Source organism: Pan troglodytes, chromosome 12 (genome assembly GCF_028858775.2).
Source record: "Pan troglodytes isolate AG18354 chromosome 12, NHGRI_mPanTro3-v2.0_pri, whole genome shotgun sequence".
In the NCBI taxonomy this organism is placed as follows: domain Eukaryota; kingdom Metazoa; phylum Chordata; class Mammalia; order Primates; family Hominidae; genus Pan; species Pan troglodytes.
Window position 1 is genome coordinate 42,333,431 of NC_072410.2, and position 18,356 is coordinate 42,351,786.

General features: G+C 39.6%; 1 protein-coding gene across 9 annotated transcripts in view; it reads right to left on the reverse strand.

Moving 5' to 3' along the window:
• CTNNA2 (catenin alpha 2) overlaps positions 1 to 18,356 on the reverse strand; it is a 1,472,650-nt gene that overhangs the window by 246,320 nt on the left and 1,207,974 nt on the right. For all 9 annotated transcript variants that reach the window (XM_054678551.2, XM_016948864.3, XM_016948863.3 and 6 more), the window contains one exon: positions 18,114 to 18,194. In XM_054678551.2, coding sequence (XP_054534526.1) covers positions 18,114 to 18,194 — 81 coding nt within the window. The remainder of the gene's footprint in view (positions 1 to 18,113; positions 18,195 to 18,356) is intronic.

Genomic DNA, 18,356 nt, shown 5'->3' on the forward strand with positions numbered 1-18,356 from the left:
GAGGTAGAAGTGATGCTGAGTCCTAATGAATCCCTACTCTGGGAGTAGAAAGAGACCTGCTCAATACTCACTATGAGACTCTCACTTTCTGGGGATTTAGGGATCTGGAAAAAAAATGGAGAACTTGTGGTCTAAGATATGCCTACTTCAACAATCTATTTGATGAATTATACTTGCTCTAATGTAACCATTTTCTTATAACTCTTAATGATCAAAATGTTTTAAAATAGTAAATTGTAAGATGCTAAATAAAGTGTGTTTCTTAGGGTTCTAACTGGGTTCAAGCCAAGGGACAAGAGACTTCTCCCAGAAAGACTGGTATCCATTTTCCACGCTTTGATATGGTAATTATGGTTTATATGGAAATCCATAAGCCAGGTGGTGGCAGAGGTGAGCCTTACTATAGAGAAATCTTTGAAAGCTGCAAATGCAGCTTGATACTGTGACAATCTAGCATTCTAATTTGCATTCTCACTCTTAAGAGTATTAGGATCAAAACTTCTTCTTAAATATATCTTTTCCATAGTCTATAAACACAGGCATATCCAAAAGTGGAAGCCAGAATCCTCAGCAGCCAGGACCAGGGACATCTTGAAGTTGGTATCATCTAACAAGTGCAGAAACTCATAAATACTGCCTTCATTAGCTCATGGGCCTTGTGATTTGTGTCTCTGATGAGCCGGGGCACATTTTTTTGACCCCTCCAGTAAACAGGCAATGTAATTCCTCTGTAAATTGACTACTAGAATGGTTTAAATGCCCTTGCCTACAAGCTGAAAGGCATAGTTAACACTTTTTACATAAGCTAGAAGACCAAAATGTAGCTATCAATCAACCAGGGCAGAAAGGAATGACTTGACAAAATCATTCGTTAAGTGTGACAGGAGTCAAGAACACAAGACGTTTTTCCAATGGTTTAAATGTATGTGTGACAAAGGAATATTAATTGCATAAGACAAGACATTTAAAGGTATTAGCTCAGCACTACCAGTCTATTTTACCCAATTAAGGCTATTCATCAATGTAAATAACTGCATTTTCTTCAGCAAACCCAAAGGAATGCAGTCAATAGATCATACCTGCTCTAGCAATTCTTATTTCGTGGGAGCGCAGAGTCATGAAAGAATAGACACAGTTTAACTCAGTAACTCAAAAAGAAAAACAAACTGTCTCAAAAATGACCAAAAGTTGTCTACCTATTGGGTGGGGTATGAGGAGTGTATGCTGTATATTGAGCCACATCTAACACTGCAAAAGTATTTTGTACAAAATCTAAAAACCTGCAACCATTTGATAAATATGAAACAGCTCCCTGCAAAAGACAATCCAAGAAAAAAATATCTCTCCCCAGTCAACTAGTTTTGCAGAAGCTCACACTTGCATAAGACTTTGAAGGCTGTGTGCCTCATTTTAATGTACTCAATGAAAAACACCTCTGCAATTCCTTTTACTGGAGAAATATTCATTCTTGAAAAACTAAAAAGGGTCTCTTATTTGCCTTTAATTGTGAAATTCAAAATTCCTTTCTAACCTCAAGAGAAATAATGGATCTATAAAGAAAAATCTACACATATGCCACAGTTTTATTCAGGATTTTTAAGCGTTATGCCAAAGAAACGAAATGAGAGTAAACGTACCAAAATATGATGGTACAGATACTAATGCAATTAGCTCAGAGGTGGCAGGAACCTTATTATAAGAGAAATAAGAAGTCCTCAGAAGGAAATTATGCTTTATGACTTACTTACTTTACTAAACTGTACTCAAGGGCCAGTGTTCAGTCATTTATTCCTTCCACTGGCATTTAAGTAGCTCTTGGTAGATGAAGCACTGTTTTTGGCCAGGGATACAGAAGAAAACAAGACAAGCCATCTCCTCTCACTTTCTGCTGAAAACTCCTCCACTGTCTCAACTCCTAACTACTAACAAAGCTACAGTGATCAACATGACCTCATACATGGTTGACTGGCCTCATAAATGGTGCTTACAGGTAAGCATGAGTTATTCCCGTCAAATGTATTGGAGGCTGGCCTAAACAACACTGTAAAAAAGTCTAATGTTTCTACATTTCTTTCACATCATATTGCACTTTTTTTTTCTTACTTAAAGATTCTCTTAAGATTTCTCCACCCTTCCAACAGAACAGGCATTCTTTCCATTGCCCAATGTCTAACTTAGCCCAGAAGAGTTGGCATTTCAAAAGGGTGAAATTTTAGGTGGCAAGGGTGAAGGTGGAAAAGACATTTCTAGCATAACTACCTTGCTCAGATCTCTGAACGCAGACCAAAAAGCAGGTCAACTCTTCTGCATATTTGGAAGGGTCTACTCAGTTTCTGGCTGCTTATTTTAATAATAATCCTGTGCATGTCCTGTTTTTATAGCTTGCAGAGAACTTTCCTAGACATTGTTTCATTTGACCTTCCTTACAATGTCATGGTGTGGGTGAAGGGTGCAGTTTGTAGGGTGAGCATCGTTATTTGTGTTGTTTAGATGAGGAAAGAGAGGATCCTCTGGTTGCATATAGAAAATGCCAGAGTCAGGTGTTCGGGTTCCAATAATAGTGCCATTTTACTTAAGATCTATGTGTTTATGGACCTGGCTCTTGAAGTTCACAAATCCTAACTGGACAAAGGTCACTTTTCTTTCAATTCTTCACTCCCACCCCTAGTCAATTACTTACTCCCAGCCTTATGTCCCATCCACCATTGCTTGCTCTAAAGGGAGATCTAAGATCAGATGCCTGGATGTTTTATTCTGAGTATCTAATATCTGCCATTGATTAACTGGTGGTGAATAGGCACAAGCTTCTTGAGCCCAGTGTGAAAGAGTCAAAAGCTGCATCAGTAACAGAATAGCCTTACCCTAGCAAGGACCTTTAGGAAGCTTGTAATATGCCCTAAAAATGATTTAATCCCCTCACAATTTAATTGGTAATTGGGAAAGACAATTACTGAATGGATGGATTTGATGGCAGGCTAAGAGCAGAAGCCTATAAAAAATGTGTGGTTAAAGAGCATGAAGCAAGATACAGAGACGAGCTCTCAAAAACTAGTATTTCTTTCTAATGGGGTCCATCCTACGCACCTGTTATGGTGTGGTAGGATTGGTCCAGGTAGTGTCACCTGGCCTGTACTTCCACATGTCATGCATTCCACATTACAGCACAAGTCTTGTGGGTCTTAGAAGAACGTCTATTATAAATATAAGCACCCGGGGAGGAACCCAGACAAAACTCACTACTTCTCACTCTAGGTATGAGTGAAACCTCAGTTCACTTGAGTGGGATGGGTAACTTGGGGGAATAAGATGCTGTTGAGTGAGGAAGGGAGAATGATGAGCACTTACTTCTTGGTGCAGATGTCACTGATAAATGTACCTCTGTAGTTTCTGGCCATTTGCGGTCAGTAAAGGGCTCAACACACTTTCTAAAACAGAAAACCATTTACCACACTCCCCTGTTTTACTCCAGTTATGGATAATGGTGTACCCCTGAGCTACCTTCCCTCTCCAGAGTTCTGCTGCCGTATGCAATACTTTTCACTTCCTGTCTTTAACTATTGCACAGCCTTGCATTTCCAACAGCTGCTGAATTTTTCCCTAGAGGTACTTCATTTCAGATAGAAGCCCAATGATTACTCCACATTCCCAACTTTGTGGAAATCCTATAAAATGACTGGTGCTGTCGCTATTTAAGAGAAACGTAGTTGGATTCAAGGTCCTTTAGCTTTTCAGGGAATTCAGGTGCTTACACCATATTTGTCTTATCTCAAGCTAGGTTTACTTTTAGAGCAGGGATTGGCAGACTCTTCCCTGTAAAGGGCCAGGCAACATAGATTTTGTCCTTTGTGAGCCAGTTAGTCTCTGTCATGACTACGCAAGTCTGCAGTTGTAGCACAAAAGCAGTCAATACAACATTACATAATCAAACAGAGGGCTAAGTTTGGGACAGAGATAGTAATTGGCTGATGCCTGTTCTAGATGGTTTCATCAGTGGATTTTAGTCTTATATGCCTCTCACTCTATACATAAGTTTCTACTGCAATCTCTGGCTATTTCAAGCTCCATTTACCCACTGCTTACTTATAACCAAGCATCTGCTGTGTTCAGAAGCTACCTCCTTAAGAAGAGAACTGAGGAGGCTAACTGTGGTCTCTAAGAGCCCCCAAGTGATCAGTGTGACTGGTATTTGACCAAATGACTTTTGTTATTTCTTTGCCTCATATTCTGCTAGAAAGCAAAGGTTATTCTAGTGGTCGCTAAGAAATTCCTTTTCTAATATAAGCTTTGAGGCAAGGAAAGAAGAGGAAAGTTACATAGAAGAGTAGAAGTTGTATCTAGTTGGGTTGGCTGGCCTGCTTAATGTAGGTGTTCTGACCTGGACTGGACCCCAAATCATGAATTTCCTGCTGATTTGGCAACAGTATCAAGGGTTCTTCCACAGACCGCCCAAACACATAGAGAATGCACCCAGAGCAGCAGGCAAGCTGGTTGCTATGGCAACTTGTGACACAATGCCTACTTGATCAGTCACAAGTTATCCCTTTTCTTTTCTTTTCTTTTCTTTTTTTTTTTTTGAGATGGAGTCTCGCTCTGTCGCCCAGGCTGGAGTGCAGTGGCCCAATCTTGGCTCACTGCAAGCTCCGCCTCCTGGGTTCACGCCATTCTCCTGCCTCAGCCTCCCGAGTAGCTGGGACTACAGGCGCCCGCCACCACACCCGGCTAATTTTTTGTATTTTTTAGTAGAGACAGGGTTTCACCGCGTTAGCCATGATGGTCGCGATCCCCTGACCTCATGATCCACCTGCCTCGGCCTCCCAAAGTGCTGGGATTACAGGCTGAGCCACCACGCCCAGCCATCCCCTTTCAACTAGTTAATTTGGTATCTATAGATACAGCCTCAGGGCCACATTGATCTAAGCTTTTGTATTTCAAAGGAGGGGCTGAAAGAAGTCTGCTCAGAGTCCATTAGTGCTGACTTCTCCCTGCCCCTTGGAACTCAGCAACCTCCCGCTCCCATTTTTCTGGTTTCCCAGCCTTGCTCAAAGGTGCATTTTTTTTTTTTTTTTTTCGAGAAGGAGTTTTGCTCTTGTCGCCCAGGCTGGAGTGCAGTGGCGCGATCTCGACTCACTGTAACCTCCGCCTCCCGGGTTCAAGTCATTCTCCTGGGAACACAGGCGCAAGCCACCATGCCCACCTAACTTTGTATTTTTAGTAGAGATGGGGTTTCACCCTGTTGGCCAAGATGTTCTTGATCTCCTGACCTTGTGATCCACCTGCCTTGGCCTCCCAAAATGCTGGCATTACAGGCGTGAGCCACCGCGTGTGGCCCAAAGATGCTTTTTTAGCTTTACAGTCACTCCCTTTAGATAGTTGCAACTCATACTGTAGCTACTACTTAAGGCAGCCTGATCCTTGTTGAAATTGAAGGAATCAAATAAAAATCCAGAAGTCCTGCCCTTAACAGTTAAACAGGATTGATGCATTTGTGAAAAACTAAGAAATTATGGAAGGAAAGAAGATGGGTCTGGGACTGATTAATCACCCAAACTTCTGACATTTATGGTTGGATCAAAGAGAAAAATCCACTCTTATCCTCAAACTCCTCAGGACAAATGGTTCTCCTTTAATCCTGGAATGCTCAGGCACAATCCATTCAACCATTTCTCAATGAATGCACCAGGCAAGTCTGCTAGTCTCCTGATATGCATTTAATCAGATATTCCCCCAGCTAAAATGAAAGTCCTTAACTTTTTTCCCTTACGATTAATTAGAATAATAATTATCAAAATCCCATTCACAGTTCAGTTTCTGGCATGGAGCTGGACACAGATATGAATGGCATAAGGAAGAAAGAAATGGTGATTATATTAAACACGAAGCCTATTATTATAATTATTATAGAGAAACTCAGGTCTCTTTAATAATTGATATTTACCTTATGCTCTTCCCATTAAAGAATTTTAATAAAAGCTATAAACTAAGAGCTAAGTGTACCAACTTTAACAACCATAGTCATTAAAAGGACAGGCTTCAGAGTCAGCCCACTAGAGTTTTCTAACTTATGAGTTTTATATCAGCAAGAAATTTAATCTTATTATTGGAATTTCAATACTCTACTCGGAAAAAAAATCTTTTTGATAGTAATATCTCTCTGAAGAATTGCAGCGATCGTCAATAAAGAATCAAGTAAAGAATGGACACTAAAAAACTGTCAGTCTTAGTGGACAGCTTTACTTTTCTGACCTTCATACATAACCAGATACAAACAGGAGTAATAGATCAGATGATCAAGATAGCTGATTATTTCAGTTGTCTCAATAACCAGAGACATGCCCAGTTCCTAAGCCTAACCATTCTTAGCACTCATAGCTACGATAAGGCAAGGCAATTGTTGGTGAAGCCATGGCTTTGAATGCAATAATGTTTAATATTTGTAGGTCTCTGGAACTCTAAGTAGAGCTCTTTACTGAATTTTTTATCTGGGGCTTACACATAGGAAGAGAAATCAGTTTTGCAGCAAAAAATCAACATCAATGGTTGATAACTACAAAATCACTGATCTTAACTCAATTTTCTAACAAGTAAAATTACCCAATAATTGTACCAACTGCTGTAGTGAAGGAATTAACTCCCATCTTTAAAGCTGAGGTAAACAAAAGGCATCTTAATATTCCTGAAGAAACACCTCTTGCCCTGGGAAGACCCATAGTGTCCCTTCCACCCCTAAGAACCTAGGAACCCATGATTTCTGAATCAATAGCTCCTTTTCAAAGATAGTTGACAAATAAGTCCACAAAACAGTACTATTTTTCCTGTTTCTCCTTTCCCCAACTCCTACCCATCTCCTCACTTTGGGGTTAACTGAAAATCATTAGACACATGTAACCACATACTTACTAGTCTGCTTTTAAAATAAGTGTTTAAAGAGATTATAACCTTCTTCAAGTTAAGAAGATATGTGATATTTCCCCCCTCATTGGGGGACATTCTTTGTTGAGAGAATTACATATATTACTATTTTTTTCTGTATATAACGGGAAAATCAACAAATCCAGGAGCTGTGTTTTTTTGAAAAAAATAATAAAATCAACTGCTAGCTAGACTAAAAAAGAACAAAGGATAGAAAATCAAATAGACACATAAAAAACAATAAAGGGGATATCACCACTGACCCCACAGAAATGTAAACAACCATCAGAGAGTACTATAAACACCTATGCAAATAAACTAGAAAATCTAGAAGAAATGGATGAATTCCTGGACACATACACCCTCATTTTGTGAGGCCAGCATCATCCTGATACCAAAACCTAGCAGGATAACAACACAAAAAGAAAACTTCAGTCCAATATCCCTGATGAATATCGATGCAAAAATCCTCAATAAAATACTGGCAAACCAAACACAGTAGCACATTAAAAAGTTTATCCACTACCACCAAGTCAGCCTCATCTGCAGGTTGCAAGGCTGGTTCAACATACACAAATCAATAAATCTAATTCATCACATAAACAGAACTAAAGACAAACATCACATGAGTATCTCAATAGATGCAGAAAATATCTTCGATAAAATTCAACATCCCTTCATGTTAAAAACTCTCAATAAACTAGGTATTGATGGAACATACCTCAAAATAATAACAGCCATTTATGACAAACCCACAGCCAATATCATACTAAATGGGAATTTTCCATACTCTAGTATGACAAAAATGCCTGTTCTGGGCACAGTTTCTTGAAAAGTGGCACCATATGTGCATCAGTAAACATTATGTGTAGAGTAAATTAAACCCAGCCTTATAATTAGGCAGTAAGGAAATTACTGTAGACCTGAAAGAGTAAATCAGCAGTATTAAAGTGTTCTCCATTTTCTCTAAAGTACTTCAGAATGCCATAAAAAGCCCATGTCACTGTGATAAACATCAAGAAGAAATGCATTTTGAGCAAGACAACCTAAAAGACAACCACAATTCAAATAGGTCTTCGAATCTGGAGTCCAAGGTGTCATCTCATAAAATTTAAAAGCCAGCCCTTTTGTCACTACTGTGAAAGGAAAAAGAAAGCCATCTGACATTGAGACTTTGACGGAACTTTCTCCTACAGCAGGTGCAATAAAGATTTTGATAGATAGAGGCTCTGGAGCACAGCCAGGACTAACAAGAGGTTCATCCATGATGAAGAAAACAGCAACATTGTAAATACAGACAGAATCAGTATTGCTGATTTTCCTTTTGCTTCCAGCTTCAACATGACTCAACACTGCACTATCTTATTTATGATGATCCTATCTTTATTTACAACATTGATGTTTTGTTCATCATGGATTTCTGCATTATTTTTGATTTTTTAAAATGTTGCACATAATATTATTTATTGTGGTTACTGAGCTTTTTGGTAGCCCCTAAAATCTTGCACCTGAGGCTATGCCTCACTTGCCTTACCCTTGTCCTGGCCCTGCTCCAGAAAGTACAGATCTTTCCAAGCCCTACAATAAGAAGCAGTGAACAATCAGACCATTCACTTCTAACCTATGCCCAGAAGAGAGGAGCCTTGTGAAATAATAAGAAATATATAAATATATAGAATTATATAAATATATAATTTATATTAAACATAATTTATATATTATAAATTATATAAATAAATAAAATAGAAATATATAAATTTGCCATTGCCCCTGGTTCCTGAACCCCTCGTTCAGACCTCTGCCCTGGTTCCTAAAACCCTTGTAGATAAGGGGTACTAGGAGAATCTTTTGTCTAATATTTGATCTTTAACCCCAGTAACTGACACAGAACTCTTAAAATCTTTGTAATTTCCTAGGTGGTAACATTGGAAACAGCTTCTAAAGCCACTGAAATTTCTTGGGTGACAGCATCTTTTATTCTAATGAGGCAATTTTTGATGGGCTCCTGGATAGCCCCAGGATCCAGGCTGTTTGCAAGGGAAACCAACCATGTGATTAGAAGGTGAGAACTTTTAGCCCCACCCACCCCAACCTCCAGAGAGGTGAGAGAAGCTGAAGGTTGAGTTAATTGCCAATGGCCAATGACTTAATCAATCATGCCTATGAATGCATAAAAACTCAAAAGGACAGAGTTTGGAAATCTATTGGTTGCTGAAAAAATGGAAGTACAGGGAAGGTGGTGCACCCAGAGAGGGCATGGAAGCTCTGAGCCCCTTCCCACATACCTCATCCTATGCATCTCTTCCATTTGACTGCTCACCTGTATATTCTTTATAATAAATAGGTAAAAGTGTGCAGTTTCCCTGAGTTCTGTGGGCCACTCTAGCAAATTAATTGGACCTGAGGGAGGGATAATGGGAATCCCCCAATGTACAGCTGGTCAGTCAGAAATATAGGTGACAACCTATTACTTTCAACTGGCATCTGAAGTAGAAGCAGTCTTGTGAAAACGAGCCCTTAGTCTATGAAATCTGAAGTTATCTCCAGGTAGATAGTGTTAGAATTGAATTATAGGACAGACAGCTGGTGTCAAAGAACTAGTCAGTGAGGGAAAATCATACTGCATACGTTTCGGTGACTAAGGTAATGTGTGCTATGGAGAGTGTGTGGCAAAACACTGTTTTTTTTTTTTTCTATCTCTTACAAGCCTCAAACATGGATTTTCTGCCCCTGAAAACATGTATTGACTCTGTGAAGTGGAAAGGTCTAATAGAGGCCAAGGAGATTGGAGAAGAGTTGGAAGGCCTCACAAATCCTCAGATATACCACCTGAGGGACTGGGATGAGGTCTGAAAGTTCCATCTATCAGAAACAAAGACAGTGGAATTCAAACATGGGAGAATATCAGAAATAAGTAGGAAGCTTGTTATGACAGAGATTTTAAGGTGCCACCAGAGGTACATGAAGTCAGAATCTCCCAAAATGGAGTCAAATAACTTCATTTTAGCTGCTCTTGAGCTAAGTCTTCTCAAGCCAACTGAGTAACAGGAAACTACTGGATTAGGGTATCCTCATTAATCATGGAAATTATCCTCAAAATATAAGTAGACTTTTTAGACTAGCATTTTTAGCCCTTGAGACAATGGAACCAGAGACATGTGAGTTTAGAATGGAGGCAAGTTGATGATTGGGATATTTCCTGGGTGCGGTGACTACAGACAGGGGATTCTTCACTCTTTCAGCACTTGTGTGGTGCAGGCTTACTTTATTTTGGGCACTAGGATATTACCTGAAGAAACAAAGACTAGAAAGACATGAGCACTGGCAAAAACAAATAAACAACTAAACCCACTGCAAAATGTGTCATGATAGAGATATTTTTAAATGCTTTGGGAGTCTACTGGATAAATCCTGTTTACAGGAATTGGATAAAGTTGTGATGATAAGGTGACATTTAAGCTAAGCCTGGTAGGAAAAGATGTGAGTTTTCTTGGAAGAAAACAAAAAGGGTGGTGGGAGTATTCCAGGCAGAAGCAACACAAGTGCAAAGGCAGAAGGATCTGGAAACACTGGCTTATGATACTGTTGGGGCAATCATAACTGGGGTCTAGAGCTACCAGGAGGCTGGGGTCTAGGATACTGGTTATGAGGTTGTGGCCATGGCCATCTTTTGTGTGTGTGAAAAGCAGTGAATTAGGGCCAATGGCAGTGGAGAGGAGCAATGGACTCAAAATGCATTTAGGAGGTGGTATCAATTGGATTGAATGACTGACAGAGATTTAAGGAATAACAAAAGGAGGAGTTGCATGGGACTGTTACTGTCTGAAAAGTGGATCACAGTGGGAAACACCTAAATGTGTAGAGCCATGGTGGGGTGAAGGTTTGGTTTTAAGATAATCTGGAAATTTCATTCAGCTCAAAAAGAGCACAAAGATGAGTCAAGGGCATGTAATGTAAATAGAGGGTTGTTAAAACTAACATCATCTTCTTCACAATTTTCCACCCAAGCAAAGAGCAATGTTGAACTCCCTCAGCCATCAGCAGCAGCATCCATGGGAATCACTAAGGCACAATATGAGGACACCCTGGAGCAAACGGGCTCCCACCAGGACTGGTGGCGACAGTAGGCATGGCAGAGCCTGCAGGAAGATGACTCACTTTCTGAATTTCAGATTTGTCCAGCCTCCTCGGGAAATGGGGAAATAAAGAAATATCAGCAGTCTTGATGGAAATTTCCCCTGGGAAAGATGATGCCAGAAGCCATTTCAGGTAATAAAAGGTAACCTCAGCAAGGAGGGGTCAAATGGAACAGATATATTTGGCTACAAGCTGACTGCAAAGATCCACTGAGTACATTCAGTCAGAATCAAGGCGATTAGCTGTTATCATCAGCTCTAGAAACACCTCAATTCAGGCCATAATGGTAGATGCACCACACACTAAAATTATCTCATTTTCAGTGACAGTTTTGGATAAGAATCCCAGTCTAAACACAGCCTCCAACAACAAATATGGGCCAACCTCACTTAACCAGGATGGGTGTAGTAAAATGAATGTTCTGGTAAACTGAAAGGGCATTCTATGAAACAATCTTTGTTATTTCAGTCACCATGGTTGAAAATATTCTAAGTTTCCCTGCTTAGGAATTTCATGCTGAAAAATGTGATGGCATTTTTGTTTCATAATCCTACAGTGGATCTTCCAGTCTCAGGATCAGGATTCTTAATGGTATTATTCTCTTTGCTAAAAATAGAAGAAGGTGTTGGGAATTGAACCAAACACAGACATTATCTGGAAGGTGTTTTGGGGCTCAGTCATTGCTATTTACTCCTTCCCTTCCCACTTTTCCTTGATTTCTAGGGCCTAGAGAAATTAGCAGAAAAGAATAAATCAGTAGTTGAAGCTTCCACTTCATTGAGAGTTTTCATGTTCATACTTACGTTATAGATCCCTCTGCTCAGTATAGTGTACCATTTGATGAAACAATGTTGATCAAGCTACTAGACTCTTTGCTCCTTTGTGTGATCTAGACTTGCTAGTGTCAAGCCAATGTGTGAACAATCAACCATATGCTGGCTTATAGAAATAAATTGAACCACTTTGTGAATTGAATAGTACCTTGACAAGAGAACAGCTAGCCCAAGATGATATTTCAAGAACCGTTTCCAACTGATGAAATAATGTACTTTGGACTTGGCCTAATGACTATTTTCCAGGTGATAAGTAAATGGTGCTCTGACATTTAGGGTTGTTTTATCAGGATTTTCCTAAGGTAGAGGTAGCGTGACTGTACTACCCATCATCAAGGGATACATCCGAAGGATGACCTTTCACGGTATTGAGGTCAGGAGTTTGAGACCAGCCTGGACAACAGGGTGAAACTCTGTCTCTGCTAAAAAAAAAAAAAAAAAATTGGCCCGGTGTGGTGGCACATGCTTGTAATCCCAGCTACCTGGGATCCTGAGGCAAGAGGATCACTTTAGCCCGGGAGGTGAAGTTTGAAGTGAGTTGAGATCGCACCATTGCACTCCAACCTACTACCTACTCTGCTCTGCTCCTCCTGGTATTTTTGATTCTAATTTTTGGTGTTTCTGATTCCATTTCTTTCTTTCTTTTTTTTGAGACAGAGTCTTGCTGTGTTACCCAGGCTGCAGTGCAGGGGTGTGATCTCAACTCACTGCAACCTCCACCTCCTGGGCTCAAGCAATCCTCCTGCCTCAGCCTCCCAAGTGGCTGGGATTACAGGCACGTGCCACCATGCCGGGCGAATTTTTTTTTTTTTTTTTTTTTTTTGTATTTTTAGCAGAGACGGAGTTTCACCATGTTGGTCAGGCTGGTCTTGAACTCCTGACTTCAAGTGATCCTCCTGTCTCAACCTCCCAAAGTGTTAGGATTACAGGCATGAGCCACCATGCCCAGCCTCTGATCCCATTTCTATTTAGCTGTCTCTGGGTTCATGTTTCTTGTATTTCAAATCCCATTTGCTGCATGATCATTTTCTGATCTCCATGTTTCCACAGCAGCTTGACAATCTGACCTAGACTCCAAACTCCAGGGATTATTAGCTCTTATGTAGGGTTTCAGTTTACAGAACACAAACCTTAACACTTGGAGGAACTCAATATTCTGTAATATATTTTGTTGCCATGTCGATAGCCTCATATCCATATGAAGAAAAACAGATTCAAATCCAGAAATAAATGATTTTAAAATTTTTTTACAATGAACTTAAAAATAATTGGCCCTATCATGAGCAGATGTGAGAAAAAGAATAGAATGCCTTAACATTCTCTTTTTTCTGTAATTGTTCTGGAAAGTCTATAATTCATGTTTTGAGAGGCCAGATACCTAAACATAATTGCACTTTTTAAAAAGAGAATCCAATGAACCATAACAGCTGGAGACCCAAGAGATGATATATCACAAACAAGAACCATGTTTTTGACACTTACTATAGTTGTGTTTTTTTTTTCTTTTCACAGTGCATTCGTGCCACCAATTCCAAATCTTAGAGTTGTAGAGGTGCTGCTCAAAACCTCAAAGCACTTCTACGTATTTATGTGAACCTTCCTTCTTCCCCACGTGTATTTCCCAGAGTGCATTAGTATATGGTTGACCCACATGCTTATGTTGGTTCTACGGAGAGGCAGGATAGAGTAAAATTTATGAGTACAAGACCCTACAGCCAGATTGCCTGGCTGCAGCTTCCATACGTCCACACCCTATATGGCCATGGGTGCTGTACTGGTCTGTTCTCACGCTTCTAATAAAAACATACCTGAGACTGGGTAATTCGTAAAGGAAATAAGCTTAATTGATTCACAACTCCACAAGGTTGGGGAGGCCGCACAACCCTGGAGGAAGGTGGAGGAAGAGCAAAGTCACATCATACACGGCGGCAGGCAAGAGAGCGTGTGCAGGGGAATTCCCCTTTATAAAACCATCAGGTCTTGTGAGACTTATTCACTATCACAAGAATGGCACGGGAAAGACCTGCCCCCATGATTCATTTACCTCCTTCCAGGTCCCTCCCATGACATAAGGGAATTATGGGAGCTACAATTCAAGATGAATGGGTAGGGAAACAGCCAAACCATATCAGGTACAGTACTTGGCTTCACATCCTCATCTGTAAAATGAGCATGGTGACAATCTTTTAGAGCTAGTGTGTGGATTAAATGTGGTCAACACATGGAGATAACTTAGAACAGTTCCAGGCACCTTGCAAAGACTTAATACAAGTGGGTTATAAATTAGTTTACATTTCATGGACAGTGATTTTACAAGCTCTCCATGGTAACTGTTCACCTTCAGCCAGAGTTTGTACATAAGGAATTGGGTCAAAAAGGAGACAGCTAAGGAATTTTTTAGTTGTAATTGTTTTTTATTAATCTTGGAAGATTTTTCTGTAGTACTACTTGGAAACACAATATTAATGAATCAGCCTTTAAACATTCCATCCAATAACATGTTTTGCTTATTGATTTTTAATGCTTTGTTATATTACTATTCTAAGTACTCACCCTAATGTAAAAGCATTCTATATATAAATTCTCATTGTTAAAAATGTTTCGATTGTAATAATAGAATTGAGACCTTTGTCAGGTTGACACTCACTAAATCTCATTGCTGGACTCGTTGTGGTGGCTAGTAAGGGTGAAGGAATAAGAATTAGGCCTTTGATTTGTTTGGGGAGTGAAAGAGTTGCTAAGTTTAGCAACATTGTAATGTCATAGATATTATTTATTAGCTTCTCAGAGAGAAATGTTTGGGTGCTGATTTATCAACTTGGAAAATCAGGGACTAATAAAAGTACAAAAATAATATTCAGAATCAACTAGCATCCCTGTAATTGTAGGAAAAATTAAGAGATCATACCTAGAATAGTTCACAGGCGGCACAGAGCAAAAGGGAATAGGGGTACAGTTGGCAGAAACTGACTGAGTCTTCTCTGGGGGATGGACAGACCATGTGGGCCAGTAGGCACCCAGAAGGGGCATCAGCCAAGAGCTATTGTTTCCACACTGGGCTGATTCCAGAATCACAGCAGTGACAATAGCTCAGACACAGGGCCTGCTGTGCCCACAGCTTTAAAATGAGAACACAATGCTTAAAGCTGGCAGTTATCATCCCCTAAATCCATTTTTGATTCTAAACAAAATACTCCTTAGGAGGATTCTGCTCTACCACTGCCCCCTGTCATGGGTTTGACTGGCAAGATGGATTCATGTTAATCAGTTTTAAATGATACCTTTGGGTCTCTATAATCTTTTTCACCATTTATAATGCCCCAGTTCCTTGGGATATGTTGCCTCAAGAGAGGAGTTCTACTTACCTGAAAATTCCACTTAAACCAAAATCCTTTATATTCAATTAATCTTGATTTCTTTGAGTATCTACAAGTCTAATTCCACTTTCTTTCATTAGGAAAGTCCAAGATAATGATCATGATTGACTTTGTTTCTTTTCAATTTGGTGGCTAAAACTTTTCAAGGCTCCAGGGTCACCCTTCTGAAAAGCACTGCCCAAACTTAGCGCTATGAGGAGGAGGCAGGAGACTGAAAGAGCGGGACATGATGAATGTCACTAGAAATATTTTTTATAAACTAAAATATTTGATTTCACCTTTTCCCCCTATGAGATTTGATCTCTCTAAATATTATACAAAGGAATACATGTGTACAGGGAAGTGGACATGATCACTGAGGGTTCTCTTTTAGAATCTCCTCTAGCATACATTTATCTGTAATTGAAAGAATAGAAAGTATCTCAGCAGTATACATTTGCTGGAGCCATTAGCATTCTCTGAGCCACTATTGTGGAGGGGCTATCAGAGACCCAGGTAACATCTTGTTAATCTAATTACTAGTTACCCACATCTAAGCTTATGACCTACCTGGGCCAAACAAATTAGTCATTGCATGTTCCATCTGCCCAAGTGCTAGGTAGCTTCAATTTAGATGAGAGAAGCTTTTGTGCCACTACAGGTGTACATGGGGAGGCAAAGAGATGAGAAGAAAGACAAAAATATCTCAACATATGGGCAGGGATGAAACTGACAGATGGGGACCATCGTCATTTTAGAAAGGCAGATTGGAGAAGAGAAAGATGTTTCAACCAAATTCATGGATACAGTGTGAAATTATGCCATAACTGTTGGATCTTAATACCATGAAACATTTCTCCTTTTACCCTTATTCCTCTATATTTTGAAGAAAGGTAAGGAAAGAAATAACATACATGGAATAACTTCAGGGAAGGACACACTCCTTCCACTGCCATCTTACAGGAAGCTCTCCAAGGAGCTTGTCACCTGAGCATTTAAAATTCCACCATAATTTTTCACCTTCAGATTTTACCACTGTCCTCTGCTAAAAAGAGTCAACCCTTTCCAGGAATTGTAACATAAGAGTAAAAATTACTTTTTCATTCATTTCTAGTAATAATAATAATAATCATGCCATGATTGGTCCATGATTGAAAAGAGCTGAGGGGGCTTGTTCCTGAATGTAAAAAAATGTAATCACTACTGAGACCAAGGGATCAGGAAGATGGGAAGACCCAGTTCATGAATTTTAGCTGGTTGACAATCTAGCCAAAGGCAAGACCTGGAGATGTCCTCCCACTGCTTTTAAAAATCTGTGATTATCAGTCATTGGGGCCTCTGACATAGGAATGAGAATATCCCTTAGACTCACACAATCTTATACAGCTTAAAAAAAAAAAAAAGAGTTTGCAGATCTAGTTTGGCTCCGTATTTTTGTAAGACCAAGAGATGAAGGATCCACAATCACACTGCCAGTTTAGCGGCAGAGCTAACACTAAAACCAAGGGCTCTGATATCTGATTCAGTGTTTTCAACTAACCTCCATCCCAATTCCTGCCACCCATATCATTTCATATCAAATGGAGATATGTAGAGATGATCTAAGAGAGCAAAGAGATAGAGACCTGGCCATATATTCATTTGCTGTTAGTTACTAATACCTAAAAGGACAATGTTGTATTCTGCCTTATTTCAAAGTAAAGTAAAAGGGAATGTTTCCCCCAAAAGGTTTGTTAGCTGGGGAGCTAGAATATTCATATTCCAGAAATAATTGTGATATCTTCTGAAGGACACCAGATCAAGTGTGTCTACACCTTCAGGTGATGTCTTGATAAAAGCCAAGAAGCTCCCCAGCAGTCATCAGAAGTGGTGGGTTCCTCTCATTCAAATCATTTCCAAGTTGCTGCTTGGCCATTCTCGCCCAGGCCTCTTGCTAATTTTGTTTGTACTTAACACACTGCAGGAGCAAATGCTGGATGTGGCCATGCTAACCCAATTGTTTCAGCTGCAGAAAATACAGCAGGTGCTGCCATGGCAGTGGTTGGTTTTAGCTGGCTGTCACAATCAACAATTAGTGAATGAGATGGACATAGCCAAAGCTACAGCAGGAGAGAGGATTCTGCCCTCCTGGGCAGAAATCAAGAAGAGGGGGTTTTATTATAACTCAGTGGGTGATAGAATCTCTTTCAGAGAAATAATACTACCAAAGAAAGAGGAGTTCATCATGGCCACATATAAAATCAGGGTTCTAAGGCAACATTTACCAGCGTTCATACAACACTTTCAAGGAGAAAAAGGGCCCTGACCGGAGATTTCTCCCTGTTAAGAAAAATAGACCCATCAAACTAATGATGTCATTAGCCATTTTATTCCCTGCTTCCCAAACAACCATCTGATAAGCAAACTTTCTCCTAGATTTATGTTCCCAAGGGAATACACTGGCCAAGAGACCTTAATTAACCCATCAGATTAAGAGTTGTATTTCTCATTAACCATTAGCATTCTGGCTTATCACTAAATTCCCGGGAGTTTGATAAGTAAGAACCAGCAAAGATCAGAGACAGGCTCTTGGCATACCTGGATTTGGAAAACTAAAGACCAGATGTAGAAGTAGTGAATTCATCCAGTCTCCACTGGGACAGATTGGATCTGGGCAGTGAGAAGCCACCTGCTCAGGAACTGTCTCCTTGCTTGCAACTGGCTCATCTCTGTCCAGCAATCTCTACCTTGCCGATAAAATGGGGTTTTTATTTGTATATGTAAATGTTATAAAGAATAACAACCTCATCGTCATCTCCAAGAAGACACCCTGGAAAAGGATATTGTTGGAAACCACTACTGAATATCACGGACTTAAGGTAAAAATAAAAAATAGTACCTGTCTCCTTAGATCTCTTGTTTTCTTAGTCATCTTATCAATCGCAATGTTGAGAGGATCTCCTTTTTCTTTCCTTCCAGTCTATTAAGAAAAGAGAAATAATTTCTGATTTAGCATATTCAATGTTAGAGACATTAAAAATTAAAAAAAATCAGGAAAACATGAGAAGTTAAATTCAAACAATTTTTTAAAAAGATTATTTTCAATACATAACTATAACATGATTTGGTCTCTAAAGTTGGT